Source organism: Sylvia atricapilla, chromosome 4 (assembly GCF_009819655.1).
Source record: "Sylvia atricapilla isolate bSylAtr1 chromosome 4, bSylAtr1.pri, whole genome shotgun sequence".
Taxonomy (NCBI): Eukaryota; Metazoa; Chordata; class Aves; order Passeriformes; family Sylviidae; genus Sylvia; species Sylvia atricapilla.
In genome coordinates, this window is record NC_089143.1 from 60875677 (window position 1) to 60897215 (window position 21539).

At 44.6% G+C, this 21539-nt stretch overlaps 1 protein-coding gene across 5 annotated transcripts in view; it reads left to right on the top strand.

The window, feature by feature from the left end:
• ZNF827 (zinc finger protein 827) overlaps positions 1-21539 on the top strand; it is a 112369-nt gene that overhangs the window by 1614 nt on the left and 89216 nt on the right. The window contains exons 1-2 of one of the 5 annotated variants that reach the window (XM_066318073.1): positions 11456-11573; positions 11809-11877. The exons of the other annotated variants lie outside the window; for them this stretch is intronic. Of the exons in view, the coding sequence (XP_066174170.1) occupies positions 11835-11877 (43 nt within the window). The 5' untranslated portion in view covers positions 11456-11573; positions 11809-11834. Of the gene's footprint in view, positions 1-11455; positions 11574-11808; positions 11878-21539 lie in introns of those variants that run through there. 5 annotated transcript variants of the gene reach the window in all.

The following is a 21539-nucleotide window of genomic DNA, read 5'->3' on the forward strand; positions in this document are numbered from 1 at the left end:
TTTAATAATCTAATTTTTAGTGATTCAGCATATTTAACCTCGAGGAGTAGAAACAGTAGTGCCACAGATTGCTGCGCGTGTTCCCAGGGGAGCTTGGTTGATTTGGGGGCGGTTTTTATGGTACTTCGAAACGCAAAGGAATCAAAGCCTTTGCTTTGAGCTGAGCGTGATTCCATCTAAACCGTGCTGAGAGTCACTTATCGGCGATAAGGACAAAAGCAAGGAAAGCTTAAGTTAGGGCCGGAATGGTCCCAGTAGGCTCCAATATCGCAACAGAGCGGGGCAAACACATCCTTCAACTCGCTGCCTGTTGCGTGTGCTGGCGAAGTGGTTTCGGCCCTTGCTCCGTGCCCATGCAGGGCGGAATGCGCTCCGGGAGCGGCGGGAGCGCGGCTGCCCCGGCACTGACAGCGCTCTGCAGCCCGCGGGGACAGCCGGCCGCCCGCCGCCGCCCCCTCGGAACGGCAAAGACGGGAGCATCCCCCAAACCTCGGGAAAAGATCCGCGGAGCTAAGGGAGTGCTGCCCTGCTCTGGGTGCCCTGGCTCTGCCCGCCTGGCGCCCGTCTCCTGCTCGGGCTCATCGTGGAGGTGTGAGGGGGTCTCGGCAAGCAGCCTTGGGCCGATAGAATGGCAAGCTTGACCTTGCTTAGAGAGATGCGAAAGTCGCTTAATTCATGCAGAATTGTTTATTCCTGCACCTGTAAATAAGTCATTCTCATCTTCAGTATTGTTAACCTTATCACGAGGAAATGTATTGGCCTGTAACCTAACCTTTCTGCATTGGTGACTTTGCCACCCTCTGTGTATTGGCACAGCATTTTCCCTCAGCAGACTTTCTCCCTTTTGAGAGCAGGATTTTGAGTGGAGGTCCCGTCTTAAAGTGCTGGTGAGAAAAGCCTGAAAATTACCTGGCTTTGACATGAGAGCCATGAAGGAAATACTTTCCTTCCAAGTGCCTGGTGGAATAGGTGCCCCAGCCTGGGGTCTGAGGAGGTACAATCCCTTAATACATATTGCAAATACAGACCTCTAAAGGCCCTTGAAGTTTCTTTAATTTTTTTTTATTTCCTAACCCTATGACAAAGTCATGTGTTACCACTATGTCTCTAAAAAGGCTTTACTGCACCAGTAAAAACCCGAGGCTCGGTTGTGCAGGGAGCAGCTGAAAAGACTATGACACTCAATAGTATGGGAAGCCTTGCTGGAGACAGTGTCACTGAGCTAATAGGAGACTTTAATAGGGCCTGGAGAGGAGCAATTTGCCAGAGAAGGTCAGTTTGAGAAGTACAGTCAACCCATTTTGAAAGACATTAGTCAGAAAAGTCTTCATGCTACAGGAAGTTCCTGATGGCATGGCAGTTTAGAGCTGGGAAAGATTTTGGTAGAAATTAATGACTTTTAGTATCAAATTAAGCTAGAAGCTTTGAGTTAGATAGGATGGTCAATCAGAGGAAGTATATAAAGCTTAGATGTTCATGTAGCTGAGAAGAATATTCTGTGGAGGGATGTGTCTCTGTTGAAAACATAAAACAGGAGCAACAGGGAGATGTAAAACACTGGATGAGGCAACAGTTCGGAGGTAACTTGGAGAACAGAGAGGGACCCTAATCTTCAGCCAGCTAAAACATTTGAGCTGCCAAGCTGGAAATCTTCTGACTTTGCTTGCAACCTAAAATATCTTCATCTTTTTAGCTTCATTGATGTGGGGTTTGGGTGATGTTTTAGTGGGTTTTTTTTGTTTTGTTTTTTTTTTTTAGTTGTTACCTATTTTGGAACCTGGAGTATCTAGCTCCCAATAACTTGTTGGACTTAATTACTTCATGATAACTCAGAGGTGCTGAGTGTATAAAGCAGGACCTTTGGTATAAGAGCCCATGTGTTGTGAAGGTCTCCAACAATGTCAGCAATGAAGGATGGCAGTCTTCATATTTATATTCTCCAGTGAAGAGTTTTAGGAGTTCTCAACATTTTTAATAAGTTGGTTAAGTGCTGTGGAAGAGAGAGAAGTAGGTGTGGTGTCACACTTGACCCAGCTTCCTTGATTAGCATACCCAGGTGGACAGCAGAAGTAATTATGTCTGACATGGTATCACAGCTGTGGGGACTGGAGGCTTGTATGAATCACAGAAGCCTGACAAACCCTCAATAGGAGAGTTTCTCCATTTCACTGTGCAGACTTTTTCTTTCTTTGCACTAGAAGATCAGAAAGATGCTCCACACTGTTTCTTCCTAATCTCAGCTTCATTGTGGTATTCTCTTCAATGCTGTTTTCTCTTGGGAAGGCTGCTCTTGAGTATCTTCTTGGCCCACTTCCCAATTGCTTTGCTACTCAAGTGATTTTTAAGCTCTTGATTTTGCCTTTTTCCCCCATGTAAAATGAAAGCATAAAGTGTTTCCCTTCTGAGTTGAAATGATACAGCTCTTGTAGGTTTCATAAGGCAACTAAAACGTGTTGTTTCTGATGGACACTGTTCTTGGCACCTTGGGGGGGAGGCCACCTAAATTAATGGTTATTGAGATCAAGAAGGCTTATTCATTTTCTTATAAGCTGCCATTCAATATATTAGAATAAATAAAACCTACGAACTTTAATAAAGATTTCCAAGAAAACCCAAAAATAGCCTCTTGAATCTTGCACAAGTCTATGGCCTTGGACCTCTTCTCTGAAAGTCAGTCACCTTGATTTTTCCCTTTTATGCTCTGCCTTGATGACCTTTACAAGACTAAGTGGGAGATCCATACCTTTTCTGGCTAGACAGGGAATACTTGCTGTTCAGGCTTCCACCTGCTTCTATTGATTCTGGCTCATGCAAAATCCTCCATTTAGGAAATATGGAAGAAGTACTCCTCCCTTTGGGAACACTTCATCTTCTCTCTTTCTTCTTTAATACAAAAAACTTGGTTGGATCTTTTGAGGGGTTTTTTGTTTGTTTGTTGGGTTTTTTTTGTTTTTGTTGTTGTTTTGGTGGCTTTTTTCCTGGTTTTTTTGTGTGTTTGTTTTGGGAGGTGGATAAATGCAAAGAGAGAGACTAGAAAATATTTGAACGAATCTGTTTATTCTTCCACTTTCAGGCCCTCGATTCTTCATTCATACAGTTACTTTTTGAGGAGGGAAGCACACAAAGGGGCAGCCCCCTGTCCCTTCAATTGTTTGTTGCTCGAGTTGGGGGAAAAGAAGTGTGTGAGAGCGTGTTCCCTGGGACCGTGACTCCATCTGCAGGCAGGAGCATGCCACTCTCTGTAGAAAGCCACCACGACCTCCGTGCAGCGTCGAGTCTCTTAGGTCTTTAGTGACACTGCCGAAATCCCCCGGTGCTTCTCAGTGCACAGCAGTGTCTCTGTCCCTCCCAAAACTGTAATGAGAATAAGAGTAATAAGAAGTCGAATTATATGGGTACCTCATGAATTTTACTTCTGTGACCTGGGCACCTTTAGTGCATCAGCCAACCTATATGAGGGGTTATATGAGTAAATTTGTGTGCTTACTGGTGAGAGAATAGCACTAAGGAAGTATGGCTGCAGGTTAGCAAGAAAAGCAATTAAATCCTGTGGCAACAGCACCTACATATCAGGGATGTGTTGATGATAATGGTTTGCTGGGAACAGCAGCCTTAAAATTCTATATCTAACTTTGTTGGTGAACTACCACAGGCAGAGTGCATGTCCCCAGCTGAAAGGTGGAGGTAATGATGCTTTGCAAATGTCTAAAAAAAAAAAGACAGCCAACTTCTAGTGCTTGCATTTTAAAGGGATTAAAAATACAGTCACTCTTCTACCTGCTCTGCAGTTATAAGTTCATTTAGATTGTATAATCTTCAGGGTACTGAGGCAAGAAGAGTGAGGAGGTAAAACACCAACCATGAGTTTGAAATTATTAATTAATATTTTCCATGAAGTAGCTCATAAACCAATAGCAATTCTAAGGAAAAGTATTTGGACATTAAAGAGTTCTGGATATCATAAGGGTGTTTTTGGTGAAGAGTCCTAGTAGGTAAAAAAACCTGGTGGCGTATTTGTGTTCTGTAAACTACTCCTATAAAACCAGACATCAATACCATGTTTAGGAAACAGTAAATGCTCATATTACAACACTTTCACTCAGGTTGAGAGAGTATTCTTAATATCATCTAGTCCAGCCTCAGTGCTCAAACAGATAAGCTAAGTTGTCAGGCAACCTCTCTGGTCTACCTGTGCCAGCATTTGAGTCTTCAAATGGTAAAAAAAAAATAAAAATTGTGTTGTGTTCAGATGGAACATTGGTGTTGTGTTCTTTGGTTTGGTATTGGAGTGTTGCTCTGATTTTGGGGTTTTTTTTTCATTTTGTGCCCCTTGCCTCTTACCCTGGCAATGGGCATTGCTGAGAAATGTCTGACTTCTTCAACCTCCTTCCCACCCATCAGGTATTTGTGCAAATGGATGAGATCCCTCTGAGCCTTCCCTTCTCCAGGCCAGACAGTCTCAGTTTTCCAGCCTCTCCTCATACAGTAGATGCTCCAGTCCCTTAATCATCTTTGTGGCCTCGTACTGGACTCGCTCCAGTAAGTCCGTGTCTTCCTTGTGCCAGGAAGCCCTGGATGAGATGCAGCATTCCAGAAGCAGCCTCACCAGCACTGAGTAGAGGTGCAGGATCACTTCCCTCGACCTGCTGGAAGCAGTCTTCCTCCTGGTGGCCTTCTTGGCTACAAGGGTGCATTGCTGGCTTGTGGTCACTTTGTTGTTACCAGGATCTCAAGGTCCTTCGTGGAAAAGCTGCTTTCCAGCTGGTAGATGACTAGGATATGCTGGTGCCCAAGGCTATTCCTCATTACTTTGCATTTCCCCTTTTGAACTTCAGGACATTCCTCTGTCCCATTCTGTTGAGGTAGTATTTCTGAAAGGTGACACAACCATCTGGTATTATCAGCCACTTCATCCAGTTTTAAATCATTTGCAAACTTGTTGAGGATGCAATCCTCATCTTTTTTGTATGGAAAGGAAAGTTGCTTCCCTCCAGGTATTACCACTTCTCCTTTTTTCCTACTTATGAAGTTTAGTGCTTCTCTGTGGATTTTCACTTTTGTTAATCTATTTCTTTTGGACAATTATTTGCATCTTACTGTAAACTACAGACTTGAAAGAGCATGGGTGGCCTTAGAGCTGCTGAAAAATAGGGACTAGAAATGGTATGTCCATCTGTGTTAGCAGGGGTTGAGGAAGCTAGTCTTTATTTCCAGTATCTCAAAAGACAAATAACCTTTTCCTGTGCATTGTACAGCCTGAAGGGGAAGTGCCAGTGGAAGGAGAGATTTCCTACAGGCTGCATGCCTTCATGCTCAGCAGGCTGACTTGCAGCCCAAACCCTTCTGCCTGCCTGTAGGTGACATGAGCAGAGAACATGCAGCATGGTCAAGCATAGCTGAATTCCCTGTGAAATTCATCACACCAGGCAGATGAACTCTGCTAGAAGCTTGATCTCTGCATGATCCTTCCCTCCCTTATTCTAATGGATTTCTTTCCCTTGGAAATGTAAAATCTCAGCAACATCTTCTTTTCTAGTTTCCCAAATGCCCTTCTATCTCACCCTTGTTTAGGTATTCCAAAGAAGGCATAGCTGGCATCAGTACCACTGCCATGCCCCTCTGTGCCTGGATTCCTCCTGCTGTGTCAGAGGGAGATGAGTCTGGTGAAGGCACAGTCCTGGATGGCAGCTGAGCTCCTTGGGGTCTTGTCAGCTCTCATGGTCCAGCACAGTCTCAGTATTACTCCAGTGTTTTAACAATAGAAAACTAGCTTGCTAATTGAGAAACCAGAATTGATTTCCCTGAGGAATTTGCCACCTTGATGGTGCAGCAGAGACTCTGCCTTTCAACGTGAATGTAACAAGGTGTTTAAAAACTCGGACACACTTCCATTTAGCAAACAGCTGTGGCTTAAAATGCTGTTGCCTTGCTACTTAACGAAGCTGCAAGACTTCTCACTGAAGTAGACAGGAGGATAAATACGTTGTGTTTTGGCAGTTTGGGGGTGGTTTTTCCAGGAGGAGGTAATGCCTTAAGCCATGACAGGTGCTGGATAATAAGGCTGTGCCTAAATCTTCAGTTAACCAGTGACTAGCAAACTATTAAGCAGAAGCAAAATGAGAGGGAGTTCTCTGGGTCTCACTCTGATTTACCTTAGATGATTCTTAGGGTGGGGTACAGTTATTGATTTCAATGCACTTCAATGTAGAATATAGAATTATGCAAAAAGATCAGATTGGAGCAGATAATTATCCATTTTATTTCCACATTTGTAACTGCAGTAGCCCTGAGCTAAGTGTTCCCGTCCTCAGTTGACTAAACAAATCCTTCTCACCGGTTCAGAAATTGCTTAGTGTTTTATGTTGTAAAATATTAATTTATTTTTTTCTATATTTAATCTCTACTGGCTAAGAAGATGCTCACTCAGACTTGGGGGAGAAATTCTGCATTTCAGGTATCTGTAGGCCTGACTCCAATAATCCTAGGGTCAAGTCAGTGGTTGGTTGTTTTTTGTTTGCATGTTTGATTGGTTGAGGGTGTTTTGTTTTTTGCAAAATAGGCTTACAGTAAAGGGATGTGAAGGAGTGATTATATATTATATGTAATTATATTATATGTAATATCATTACATATATAAATTATGTGATTATGAAATTGAAAAGCCAACTGCAGTTATGGTAAAATTAGCATCCTGAGACTCTGGTAACTCCAAAGAAGTATCTTATAGCATTTAAGTAGCAACAAAATTATGTTGACACTAATATATCGGCCTTCTTCAGACCTGTACACAATGTATTTCTGGCCTGTGAAATACAGGATTTTATGTCAGCATGGGTTTAAGGCCACCAGCCCCAAAATGTTGATGTTTTTTTAAAATTGAAATTACTAGCTATATAATCTTTCCTAGGTAGTGTAGTGTGCTATTCTAACAGCTGAAAACTACAAGGTTTTTCTGAAGAAGTATTGATGTGTTAAATTTGCACCTCAACTAGAAGCATCTTGTGCTAAAGTTTGTTATGAAGTGATGATGGCTAGTTAGTTTGCCAGGATTCAGACAAGATTCTGAGAAAACTGGCTGTGTTTTAGCAAAGAGGCATAGGTCATATTGCACTCTTCCTCTTTGATGCCTCTCCATTTGGAGGCTTTGAGACTGTAGTGGAATTCTTGGTCTTCAAGAACATTTGTGATTCAATATGCTCTCTGCAAGAGTTCTTGCCTAGAAGTGGCTGTGGGCCTTTCATTTTAAGAAAGAAGAGGTTAAAACTTTGCGTAAGGAGAATTTGGTTGTCTTTTTTAAAAGCTGAAGCCTGTGTGTCATTTAGGATCTGCTGATTATGCAAATGCATCTCCCACTTGGTAATTGTTTGTTTTCTGTCTTAGGATGATGCTCATCAGACAGCAATGGCTTCTGATACCTGCTCATTGGCCTTTGTGGGGTTGGTTGGTGGCCCTGCGAGTTATTAATTATTAATTATAGTTGGCCTTGCCAGTTATTAATTATATTATATATAATTATAACTAGCCTTGCCAGTTATTAATTATTAATTATTCTTAAATTCTTATTAATTAATCTTACAAATCTGTTACTTAATGTCATTTGTTTAGAGAGCAATTGCAAACATGGATGATGGTGTCCATGAGCTGTTGTCCTATGGGCTTGTTCATCCCTTTGTGTTTGTCTTTCAAATGCTTCGGAGCAAAGAGAAGTTTGTAATCAAATGCAGTTTGAAGGATTGATTTGTAGTCACTGCTGAGCATGGAAATATTGGCATAAATTAAAGCCAGAGTTTTTGCTATTAAGAGTAATGGCCAAAACATGTGAGAGAGATGGTAATTTCAATTTAAATTAGTAAGTCTCATTGTACATATTGAAGATACAGAGGCTATAGGAGGTATTTGCCTATGTTCAACAGGAAATTAATCCGAAGATAGGAGTAACTTTAAAAAGAGCCTGTGGAGCCTGAATAACTCTCCGCTGCCTGCTCAGGAACACACACAACTGACCTGACTTTCCTTTTGGTGGCTATACTTAAAGCAGATGCAGCCATCATTTGGTTTGAGAGGGCCCAGGAACTGATTAAAATGGTCTCACTTTTCCACTCAGTGCACATCTTTAAAAAAAGCTGACCCTAGGAGCAGAACTCTTTACAGTTTCATAGAACAAAGCACAGATACCAGCTAATTTTTAAGTTTCTGTTTAGCAACCTTTTCAAGCATTTGGTACATTGCATAAAGACAGTTTGGATGCTAGATACACTGCAAAGCTTTTAGGAATGTTACATCATTTATTACTGTTTAAAACCTTATTTACTCATTTTGTTTCATTTTTCTTATGTGTAAGCGAAGAAAATATTTACTTTGTTTAAAAGTGGTTTCTGGAGCTGAACTTAATTCATATGTGTAACTGGGTTTGGTGTTTGAAAGGTGCCATACAATCATTACTTATTAATAGCAGGACCTGCAGAAGCAATGCATTATTTATATTATGTTATCTGTGGAAGACTTGCAACTATTTTCTTGTGTTTGGACTAAAAATGTTTGAAAGTGTGGTCAGCTTATTTAATTTTTTCTTTTTGTGCTATCCCACCAAACACATAATGAGAGATTATTTTTTAAATGGCATTATGCCCTTAATCACCTTCTTTAAATCAATGTGTAAAATAGTGGGATGTGAGGACTGATGTACCTATGGTTTCAGTGGGAAGGCTCGATACTATCTGTTGACTAGGACAAGATCTGGAGTAATGCACTTGGCCAGGAGAGAGATGAAAAGCTAAGTTGTTCCCAAAGAGAGTTTTTCCAGGTGTGGGGCTAGAAACTCTTCAAAGCTAGAGTATATAAAGTTTCTCCCTGATAATTCATTCGAGCATTGGGATTTCTTTCGCTGCAGAACATGCTTAAGGCTTGGCCCACTAAACTCCTAGGAAAACTGTTTGAGATGTCTATGGAAGGCAAGGTCACCCTCAGAGAGATTTAATGCTCCTCTGCTGTGTGCCAGTCCCCATGGCCCTTTCAGAGAGCTGTGCTCCCATGGTGCCTTTTTGCTGCAGCCACCTCAACTCCCCTAAAGGGGGTTTCAAATGATGGAGGGGGAAAAAAACTTGCACGGCACATTGTAAATTAATGCTGACAATGTCAACATTAATTTATGCCAGAAACGCATGAGGAATAGAGGGTGGAAAGAGTGATAGTGAAGAACACAGTATTTCCTGTGTCCTGTTCCCCTAGAGCACCTGGGGAAGGGCTGCCACAGCAGTGGTGGATCACAGCACAGAGCCAGCACTCTTTCCCTCTCTGAAATGGCTACTTTGTGGCCTCCTGCACAGACAGGATCACTCGGTGGCTGCTCACAAAGCTGGCTTAGTTCAACACAGTTGCCATTAGAATGTATTAAAAAAAGAAGTAAGCGGGTCTTGCATTGCAAGTCCTAAAGGGAACAAAGCTCTGTTGCTAGTCCCAGGCATGTGAAAGTTGAGGTTTGTGAGCAACAGTGAAGAATGCCTCTGATATTTTTGGTTATCACTGCTAATGTGGTAGAAATCTCCAAAACCGGTAGAAACTGGAGAACTGAGGGAAAAGACAGGACCTATATATTTTGAAGGAATTCTGTCTCTGGTACTCTTGGTCATGAGTAAGTGTAAGGCAGCTCTTTGGACTTATCCCTACACACACAAATCTCCAGTACTGACAGTTATACAGTTTGGCTTTACCTCTGGATTAAAGATAAATCTCTCCATGAAAACGAGGTATTTTAGCTGTATTGTGAAATGATAAACCAGCTGAAGCCAGGTAGAATTTATTTTGTCTCAGTAGATGTGTATCCTGTATGTGTGGTTTTGAAACTCAGAATTGCATAGTCGTGGTAATAAACCTGAGATTGTCATATATGTAATCTTTTTAATACTATTAATTTTTTTTCCTTCTAAAAGGCTTATTGTGGCTGTAAAGTGGGTATAAGATTATGTGAAACCATTCTAAATTGAGTTGGTTAAGAGTTTAAATTTACTATTTAAAAATATTTAGGTTGCAGATTTAGTGTTTCGTGTTTTCCTAGGCAGCTGTTTACTTTTTAAAAATTGAAGTTTAGATGAAAAATACTCTGATAAAATGATGACTCAGGTTGTCAAAAGCCAAAAAATTCTAACAGGTATACATGCTAGAATAATTCGTATTTTTATTTTTGCAACATCTGACTCACGATTTTGATTATGTATTCTGCTAAGTTCAAAGTTTTCTTACACAAAGAGGGAGCTATATGAAACAACCATGCTTCAAATAATTTTACTTCAATTGTAGTAACAGGTTTTGGAGTTTAAATCATTAACAACCTCTGTGTGAACTTTTATCCAAATGACTGCAAGTCACAAAGAGAGCACTTCTCTTTCACGGAGTACCTTTTGTGCTTTAGTGAGACCCAATCCCTCTTCTATTTTTTTTCCCCCACCTTCATGTCTGTCTTTGAAGAAAGATGTGTGATTTGTGAAGTAATGAGAGTATGTATCAGTTAATGAAAGCTGCTATCCTGGCTTCATAATGTACACTGGAATTGCTTCAGGATAAAGCTTCATATACCTGCATTACAGCAGGGAAAAAAAAAAAAAAGTAAATTTCAGAAGTCCAGATTGCTGTGTGCATTGTAGAAGTATCATGTAGCAGTTAAATCAACCATTAGGGGTGACCTAATCTTGATTTCCTCCCCCCTACACACACACACACTCTCAAGGAGTTGTGATTTTCATGCTGCTTGTATTCTTTCCACATTTTAAAGCCTGCACTAGAAATTGTCAGAATACCGACTTGCCCACCTTTCTTTCTGGCCTATTTTGGGTGCTTGTTTTGGCCTGGAGGGAGCTGTGTATAAAGCAGCTTCTCCCTCACACACTGAAGTTCGGCTGCATAAAGCCCCTTCGGCCCCTGTGCTTTGTAAAGGGATAGCTGAGCCCATCCAAGAAAATCTATGGGGTAGCTGTGCACCACCACAATTTTGCTTTTCTAACACAGGAAGACAAAACGCCTTAATAATAAAAAAAAAAAAAAAAAAAAAAGTTGATGCTATTATTTTCGTTCCCACCACAAACGAGGAGATTACAGTGCGAATGGTCGAGACCCACAAATTCACACACCTTTTTTTTAATTTTTTTAAAATTTTTTTTTTTAATTTTTTTTTTTTTTTTTTTAGGAGCGGATAGGCGGCGGGTGCAGGACCGGGGCAGCGCATCCTCCGCCGCCGCGCAGCGCCGCGCCCGGAGCCCGCGGGGAGCGGGGGCACCGTCCCCTGTGCTCCAGCGGGGCGCGCGTGTGTCTGTGCGTGTGTCTGTGCGTGTGCCCGCCCGCCGGGGCTGTGCGGGGGTGTGTGCGGTGTCCCTGCCCGCCCGTGGGCGCGCCGGGAGCGCCGCCGCCGCCGCTGCCCTTTGATCCCGGCGTTAGTGTTAGTTAGGGGCCGGGAGGAGCGCGGGGCGCAGCCCTCGGCACCGCCGCGCCAGCCCTCACCCCGGCACGGCGCCCGGCGCCCGCCCGCCCGCCGGGAACACATCCCCGGCCGCTGAGGGATACTGCGACCGGGGACAAGCCAGGTGCACGACCGGGTTGCGGGGGGGTGGGGGGGTGGGGGGCGGGGGGGAGAGGAAAAGAAAGCGAGAGGGGGAGAGGGAGCCCTTCGCTGTGGCTCCGAAAAAACCGGCTTCAAGCCCCCTTTCCCCCGGCGAAGAGGGAAAACCCGCCCCGGTTAGCAGCTCCCCCGGGGGCCCCGGCTTTGTGCCCGTCCGTGTCCCCCCCTCCCGGTCTTATTTGATCTCCCGTTAAACCAAGGAGGAGAATGTGAAAAAAGGGGGAAAATGCCCAGGAGGAAGCAGGAGCAGCCCAAGCGCCTCTCTTCACGTAAGTGCCCCCTCTTTTTGCCATTTTCTCCTTCCTCCTCTCCCCGTCTCCTTCCCCTCTGCAGCCGCCTCCGTCGTTTCGTGTATTAGTTTAGGGTTACAGAGGTGAAACTGACAAAGACACAGCCTGGGTTATTCCTCTTTTAGGTCTGAGCTAAGGCAGCCATGTTGGTGATGAACAGCCTTGTGCCCTTTTAATTTTTCCTCTCTCTCCTTTCCCCCCTTCTTTCTTCGCGTCTCTCGCCCTTTCCTCCCTCTCCCTCCCCTCGCCCGTGATTGTGCATTTGTGCCGAGGGGGGGGTGGGTGGAGGGGGGGGGGGGCGGTGTGGGTTTCTCTTTGGGGCCGGAGGAAGGGGGGGTCTGTTTTATTGGGGTGGGGAGGGGGGCTAAGCACGGGAGGGGAGGGCGGCGAGAGGGGAAGCGGCTGCTGGCGTCTTGTGCGGAACCAGCCGAGAGGTCTGTCCCCGGCTAAAGGTTGCGGCGGGGCTGGGCGGCCCGGGAGCGGGGGGTAGGCGGGCAGCGGCAGCGGAGGGGGACGGCGGGGCACCCCACACCGACCCCAGGGCCACCCCGGAGGGGGCCGTGGCCGCCGGCGGCGGCGTGGGAGGGGGCGGCGGAGAGGCAGACCGTGGCAGGCGAGGTCCCTGCAGAGCAGGGAGAGGAGGCGGCGGCGGGCTCCGGGCTCCTCCTGGCCGCAGTGAAATGAAGGGTCAGGCGAGCCAGGCGAGACTCAGGCTTCGGCGGCGCTGCCCCAGACGAGAGCAGCAGAGCACAGGGCTAAAGTGCATCCGATCTCCGCCCGCGGGCACCCACTGCGCTCACACGCACGCACACACAGACACACGCATCCCCTGACACGGCTCACCCTGCCCTGTTCCTGAGCGCTCCCTCCCCCCTCCCCGCCTGTTTTCTCCCCTCTTTGCAAAACAGTTAACTTTTCTCCCGCTCCCTCTCCCCTCCTCTCCTTGTATTCAGCGCTCGGCAGCTATTGAGAGGAAGGCGGAGAGGAGGGGAAGGGACCTAAAAATACCCTGCCCCTGCATGGCCCCAGGGCTGGTTTAAGGAGAGCGTGGGGTGGATGGAAGGGTCATTTGTCTGTCCCTGACACATCTGCTCGGAGCGTGCCTGCCGCCCCTCCGCGCCGAGCTCGGGGCAGGGCGAGAGCCGAGCCGCCGGTGCCGGAGCCGGGCTCGGTCACCGGGAGTTCACCGGGGCGGCTCCTGCCCCTGCCCGCGGGGCGCCGCTGCGGGCGGAGCGCGGCCCGGCCCCCGCTCCGCTCTGCGGGCGGAGGGGCTGGGGCAGCGCTCCCCGCGTCCTTCCCGCACCGGCACCACGGGCCGGGATGGGGGATGTGGGAGCGGGGGGCGGCGGGCTGGGGGCGAGGGGGAAGCACTTGCAGACCCCGCAAAGATTTGTCTCCCCTTTTCCTTTCCTGCCGACTCGAGGCAGGGGCTTGAGTTGCGGTGGGCTTTGCTTCGGGGGGGTTGATGATGGAGGTCGGTTTAGGGTGTTTTCCTTCCCTTCCCCTTGCCGTTTGCCCCCGCACAGCCCTTTGGCGGTCCGCCCGGCGGAGGAGCCGAGCCGGCAGCCCCGGTTCCTCCCGCAGAGCGCGGCCGGGCTCGGCTCGGGGGGGCGGCGGGAGCGCGGCGCCCGCCTCTGCAGCGCCCCGGCCCCGGCGCGGCGGGCGGGGGCAGGGGCCAAGCCGGGGCGCGCAGGGCCGTGCGCGGCCGCCCGGGGGCGTTTCGGGGGGCGGCCGCGGGGGGCCCGGCTCGGCGGGGGCCCGGCGGGGGCCCGGCGGGGCTCCCGGGGAGGGCGGAGGCGGCGGGGCCGCGCCGGGCTGGCGGCTGACCTTGCCCTGGCCCCCGCCCCGGCGCGCTGCCCTCCGCCCGCCCCTGGGGCTGACATCAAACCTGGGCTCCATCTTAGCTCGGCCGGGCGCTGCCGAGCGCGGCGGCGGGGGCTCGGCTCGGCGCGGCTCCGCCGGGCCCGGCCCTGCGCTGCCCCCGCCTCCGGGTTGCGGCTGAGGCCGGCCGCGGCCCCGACCTTCTGACCGCCGCGCCGGGGGAAGTCACGGCTTTTTCTGGGCCGAGGAACAATTGCCTTCATTGTTCAGACAGAGTTCGGCGTGCGTTATTATTTTGATTTTTAAATTATTTTTTTAGATACACGGCCTAATTTGTACTTCTTTCGGATTAGTTTTTTAGTTTAGTTCACGGGAGGAGGTATTTTTTTTCCTCCTGGTGTGTGAAAAGCGCGCCCGCCATAGGTCCCACACGAATGCTACCTTCCAGTGGGATTTATTTATTTTAATTTCTTTTGCAACTAGATTGTACTGGATCAAAAGCTATTATCTGGCAATAGTAATAATACTTTAGATAACTCGGAATAATAGTGTTCTAGATTAACAAAATACCTTAGCATTTAGTGTGCAGGTGATACAAATAGAGATTTGGTTCGGATGGGTTTTTTGGTTGGTTGGGGGTTTTTTTAAGCAACATGTTGTTCTAATGGGCACTCAGTGTAAAATGCGTTTTTATTCTCTGATTCTCGCTGAGTTTAGCAATACATTTCTTAGCGGGACAGAGGGTGTATTTCATTTTGAGGTATTAATGGTGGCAGAAGGCTGTAAAGTGTCCCCTGCGCCTACCAAAAGAAGCTGTCAGCTGCTGTGCTCAACCTTGATTCTGCCCCACTGAGGGCATCGTGCTGTGGTTCACTTCCAAGTCCTGTCACAGGTTGTTGCTGGTGCGTGAATGCTCTCCAGGACACCTAAGTGATGTAGCATCTTACCGAACCCTCCCTGGGATATTTTGGATTCTGTTGCAATTGTTTGCAAATAAATAGTCAGATGTCGATATGCAGAATAACTTGTGAGTTACAGTGTGACTGAGGAAATGTAACTTAGCCTGCCAAGTCCTTGTCCGCTCTGGTACAGTTTGGGTAGGAAGCTGTGTTCTTGGGGTTTCTAGGCCTTAATTCCTCATAAATTGTCAGGTACCCTGCGGAGCACCTGAGGATTGCTGTCACTGCCGACTAGCACCCTGATTTTATACTTCTGCCTACCGACTCCACTGGACTCACCTACGTTTGCAGGTAGTTTCTCTTGAGAAGACTGTACTGCCAAAAAACATGCAACAATGAAGTTCTCTGGACAAGACTTTGCTGGCGATGTACCAGGCTTCTGCAAGAGTTTAATTCGGTTCCCAGGGAGCAGTATTTGAAGGAAGAGAAGGGTGGATATTATTAGATGCAATAATAGTGTGTTTGGGTGGCATCTGCTTAAAATGACAGAGTTAAGGTTGAACTTTCAGTCACTGGAGTTGTTTACAACATAATTTACTTTGGAAGGGTCCTGTGCAGGTCATGTGGCCTAGCCTCCTGCTCAAAGCAGGATGAACCTCAGGGTCCAATTATTTACATGTATTGTAAAGCGGAGGTTTTGTGTCCAAAGAAGTCAGGTTCGGGGAACTGTTTAGTCACAGATGCCAGCAGAATGTCTTCAATCACATTCTGTGAAACACAAAAGAAAGTGCATCCATCTTAATTCAGGATATAAATGAATGAGGAAAGTATTTTAGAAGTTCCTGGATAGACAGTGGCTCGTTCATACCCAAATGAAATACTGCAGCATTGTGGACTTGGTTTACAATGGCAGAATTAAGTCTATAACTTAGAATTTTCCCCAGTACATGCGTGTCCTGTGATTACATTTGGATGTGGCTAACTTGGATGAGTCAATTCATTTTCACTGGAACGTTTTAAGGAATTTTGCTTATTCTGTATGTGTGTTAAGAGTTTGGTGGTTGTTTTTTTTTCCCTTTCAGCTGCTTTAGCAGTTAGATATTGGTTTCCCATTTACTCAGCATAAGAATCTTTAAAAATATATGTATAAACACAACCCCGTCTTTCTTCTTCTTCTTGCCTAGCTTTCTATTTTACCTTAGGCTGTTGTTTTCTTTACTGAGGATTCCTGAAAGTCTGCTACCTCTGAACTGCTCCATGTGACTCGGAAGAGCTCAGCTTGAAAAGTAAAAGTTTTGGGAAGTCTTCAGGCACTCGAGTAAATGTTTAAGATCTAGAGCACTACACTGCCTTAAGTGCAGCAATCGATACTCCTTGGGGTTTGGTTCTGTCTCAGAGGCTTGTCAGCAATGCAATTTGCGAATGAATGCCACAATTCCATTTATTCAAGGCTTGCATTTATTACGGACTCTCAGGAAGAATTAAATGCTACATTGAGAAGTTTGAACTGCTGCTAGTTTCTGAGGAATGTTTTCAATGCAGGACAAACAGCAGTGGCAGTTTCTGTTGGATTTGTTTTGTTAAAGGAGGAGATGTGGCATTGATACGATATTAGTTTCCGTATCAAAAGCTGGATATCTGACTATGAGCAGGAGTAACTCTTTTTCCTCTCAGGGTCAGGTACAGTGTTGGATGTTCCAGATACTGTGTTGAAGTGTTCAGCTGTCACTGTTTCTATACAGCAAAAAAATGCTTGAACTCTGTGAAGGTTTTTATTATATTGTGTCTTTATTGCTCGATTATATCATCAGAGGGGAAAAAATGCTGTCAAACAAGTAAATTAACAGTGATTTAGAGCTTCCTTCATTTCTATTGCTGCAGCTTGCATCATCTGATACTTTCTGATAGCAAGAGGGGATGAATTGGATGGGTTTTTCAAAAGACTTCCCAATGTCAGGAGCGCTTCTGCTGTCATTTGGTATTTAAGAGTTGCCTCCAAGACAAAATGCTTTTGCCAGGAACAGGAATCTTTCTCTTTCAGATGAATTTATTACTTCAGTAGCACACATTGCATGTATAAGGGGAAGCTTTTATTTATTCTTCTAACATGTTTAGTATTTTTGACCTCTTACCACTGCAGGGATCTTGATATAGCACATAGTCCACAAGAGGATTCACATAGGGAAAATTATTATTATTGGTATGATGAGGTTAATAATTTCAATATTCTCATTATGGTTGTCCTGGTGGGGCTGTAATGCACCTCTCAAATAAGCAGCCTTGAGTAACCAGCTCCATTACTCCATCTGAAAACACTTCTTTCATTTTGTCCCTCTTGTGCTAGTGAAGTCCTCACAGGCTTCAAAAAGACCTTCTCTCCGTTTATGAAGATGCTTTCTGACATGTAAAGTCTGTCTCTTGAAATTTGTATGCAAAAAATTTTTTGTAATTCCTTGTAATTTTTTATTGTTATGCAAACTAAGTCACTTTTACATGATTATTCAGTGATAAATGTCTACAGCACATCAGTGGTAGTCTATGTCTTAGTACTGTCTGATGGTACAAAATATAGATACATCACACTGGAATATAGATCGGGCTACCAAAGAGTCAGTGTTGTGCTCATTAGGTTTATTAAGTCTTTAGGATCTTATGAGTGAGATTTTAGGGGGGGTAGGGGTGCCAAAGATTTAGAACAAAACTGCAGAATTTATAGTTGGCCAAACAGGACAACCGGCAGGGAGAGCAGTGGAATCGGAAGTGTAAGAGCATGCAGATAGAATGCATTTTTACTTTTAAAATGGATGAAGAATGAGCATGACTTAATCTTTGTAGCAGAGTGATTGTTGTTTTTTTCATATGTAAGAAGGCAGGAGTAGAAGGAAGTAAGTTAAAAAAAAAAAAAAAGAAGGAAGAAGAGAAGCCAGGACGAGCTGGCTGTTCAAAGTGAAGTATTAGTAATTTCCTATAATTTAATCAGACCAGATCCCAGAGCAAGATAATGAGAGCATGACCTACAAAAGAGGACTTTTTGGAAGTTAAAAGGGTTTCTAACATGAAGCTTCACAAGGCATGTGATTTGTCATGAAGCACTGTATAGAGGACTTTTTTTTCCCCCTTTCACATTGCAAAGAAATCATAATATAGACATGAGTTTATATGGTTAGGGAGAGCTGATACAGATTGTGTCTGGAATCCTTTTACTAGTGCAGCTTTATCAAGTGTGTCTCTGGAGTTCTTTAAAAGTGTATCTTCTAAATAACAATTTGGGTTTTTTTCCTGTTTTTTTGTTGCCTACTTTGTTATTTGTGGTACATGATTTATACAATTTGAGTTTATGCATACAAATCCCTCCAGGATGTTTGGAGGCTAAAGTACCATATACCTTTAAATAATAATAATATGCAAAATATTTGGACTGCAAAGTAGCCAGCAGTATGTAATAGAATCCAGTTTTCATGGGGATGGGAGAATTTTCTTCCTCTCTCCTTTTGCTCCCCAAAATAAAACTTTTTTTTGTTTTACCTTAAAAGTTTTCTCTGAACAATACATGCTGTGTATTGATATAGGCATAAAGAAAAATAAATTATATTGGGCTAAAGGAAAAAAAAAACAACTTCAAAAAGGTGGATGATACTATCCCTTTCTCCAGGGATTTTCTTTTTTAGATGTAGTTAAGTAATAAAACTCAGACCCATACTTCATGCTCTAGGGTACAGACACCATCAATGCTGCACTTACATACTGCATTGTGGCTACTGCAATGAAGGATTCAGCAGCTTGTGCCCATAGGCGTACTTGAAAGCTTGTCTTTCAGGTTTTCTTTTTTGCAGTCTTAGTCACCTTTGTGGTAATGTTATGCTCCCAAAGACAGTTTCTCTTTTCCTTGCTTGGTATCTTTCTTGGTCAGTATTTTGAATGTCCTGTCTAAACCTGACAGCTTTAGAGTTAGCTCTATTCCTCGAAATTTCTTCTGCCTTTCAAGGGATTTCCTTGTTTGTGGTGTAATTGTACTGAGTATTGGAGTTCCAGGTTAAGCCTAACACTAAGATAAGGCTGTTCCATTTTGCAGGTTAAGAATTCTCAGAGTCTGAGTTCAGGTAATTTGGAATGACACAAAAGTAATGTTTGGGGTTTTTCTTCTGAGAAACATTCAATAGAGAGAGAAGAACTGGGCTGCATAAACAGCCCTTTCCCTCATTCTGTTCAGTTAGACTTAGACAACAGGACTGGGAGCAGAGGGGAAAGAGTGACTAGTGCTGATAGCACAGCAGACCAGGGGAGAGAAGGTTGCATGCGAGACCAGTGATTTAGTAGTTGCTGTTTAGAATAAATCCCATTAAAAATTAAAGGGTTACCAAGTGGTAGCAGTCTTGTAATTAGTGGTATAGTCAGCAGTTCTAGCAGATGAAATTAGGTTCCAAACATCTGCACTGTTTTGTTTCTTTTATTTGGGGTGCCCTCACTAGGGTAGAAATAACATTTTTGAAACAATTCAAAGCCGAGCTACTGTCATCATCCCTTTGAATTCTGCATGGCCCTACTCTAAGGATTCCCTTCCTCAAGGAGAGTTTGTAGCTCTACTGGCCCTCATCTGGGGTTTGGAGCTTGGATGTGGTTCTCTGTAGCAGGGCTTTCTATGCAGATGCAAAGAATTCTTTCCTACATGGTCTCAAGTTTTATCTGAAAGTTTCTGAAAGGGAAGAAGATTTGGCACAAGCTTGCTTTGAAATTGCAACTTCTTATTTTGAGCAAGTGTTTTGGACATGTTCTGAATCTTGGTGCCTGTTAGATTTTGTATCAGGGCAAGTAACTTTTAGAAAAATTCATTAAAAGAATTGCTGGTTTTACTGAGTGTGTATTTAGCTTAATGAATAATCCCCATGTGTGACTTTAATGAACACAAATTCTTTGCAAGCTTCTAAACTTCACTTTGATTTGTGTAGTAGGACAAATAATTACTCATCTCAAAAATTAAAATACGAACAGATCTTCCTCGACTAGATGATCATTATCTGGAGTGCAAAGTAAGGAACAGAGAGGGTGGCAGACAAGTGTATTTAGACAGCAGCTGGTGGTGTAGCTGTGTTTGCGTGCTTTCCTGAAGCACAGCCAGAGTCTCTCCCTTTATAAACCACCGTGCCAAATCTAGACCTGGCAACTAACGACTGAGGACCCATTTCTTTGTATGTTTGGAGCAGAATTCCCTCTTACCTACCTCTGTGTTTCCATCGCTTTGAGCCCGTGAGGAGCCCTTCTCAGGCACCAAAGCATAACAGCCTAGAGCTTCTCCAATTTCTGCTGTCCCCATGCTCTCACCCTGCTCCTCGTTCTGGAAGGGAAAGGCTGACATAATCCTTTTGTCAATTCTGCCTTGCCAAAGGGAGTTCTTTGCACAGTGAATAACTCTGAGGGGAGCTCTTCTGCCCACCTTGAGGTACTTGAATATTGCCCGTAAGACCTAAATAGGCTTCATCATAATTGTTTATATTGTCTTCCTGCACAGTGCTGTGCCACACTGAGATAACAAAGCAAGCTCTAAATAAGCTGCCTTGTGTACAGGAGGCCGTTATCACAGCAGTGTGCCCAGGTTAATTCAGCTCTACTTACTAGTGGGTATACTCCAGCTGGCTCAGATATCACCACATAGCACTGCTGTTATTTAGTATGGACACGCTCCCAGGAGAATCAGAGTTCTTGTCTTTGAAGGCTTTTACTGACCTGTGTAAAAGTTGTTGGTAAAGCCCTCAGAGTTCGCAGCCGAGAGATGCGCTTTAGAAAAATAAAATCAAATTCCGCTGCCACTGTCACACCTGCTTGTTTGTTTGTTCAGCAGTAAAAGCCAGGAATGGATTGGACAAGAGCATGAAACTTCCTCTTCACTTCTAGCTGTTCCTCTTTATCTAAATTTTAGGTGGATTTTTAGGCAGAGTGTCAAAACAGGTTGCTATCGTTTCTGCTGTGTCTGTGTCTTAAGTAGCCATTGCAGTAGTTTCTTGTCCTGGAAGCTTGGCATAGAATCCTAAATTTCTTCAAAATTAGATACAGTTTGAGGAATGTCCACTTCTGTTTGAGTGCTTGCACATTAATTCCGTGTCCTGTGAATTAAGGTTGAAAGCTGAGGTATAGTGCATAGAACCATGTGTCTGGGAGTGAGCAGTGCCTGTTCCACGTGGTCTGCTGCTGTGTGCTTTCCTACCACTATGAGTAGCTTCCTAATCCTCACTTATTTGGCTTTGCTTGTTAACCCCAACCAATCCTCTCGGGGACAGAGAAAGCAGCTCTCTTTGGTAGCAAACACAGCACAACAAAACAAACACTTCTTGAAACTTCTCTTAGTTATGTTACCATAATATCATCCTTGTGGGAGGAATTAGAAACTCAGGGAATATGATTTGCCATGTTTTAATCTGACTTTGGGAGAGAGGAAAATATTAAATTATAGGCAACTAGATTCCTGTGACATGTACAGGAGGGAATAATTTCAGTATCTGAAATCTCAACTTTTTGTTTCTGATCCTGTTGGAAGGCTAATGAGAACAAAACACCTCAGGTGAGTACTGGGGCAGAGTAAAATGGTAAATGAGGAGCCCATTATTTACCAGAAATTGAGCAGGAGAAATTGCTTATAGCAAAAATAAACAGCAACTAGTTAAAATGAAAAGGGATTTTTGTTAAAGCAGGTACTCTGGTGGTTGTCACCTGCTGTGTTTGAATATTGCCATCCACACAGTTTGTGAGCTCCTCCCTTTGCTTTGTGACCCCTTGATAGGGGTTGTGAGCACAGTAGGGATAATTACAGGCACTGTAGCACCTTGATCTGAGGCTTCCCATATTCTGTTTTTTGCCACCTGCATATTAAGATGACAGGGATTTCTAGTTGACTTTGTTGTTTCTTTTACTTTATTGATCCCTGGAACA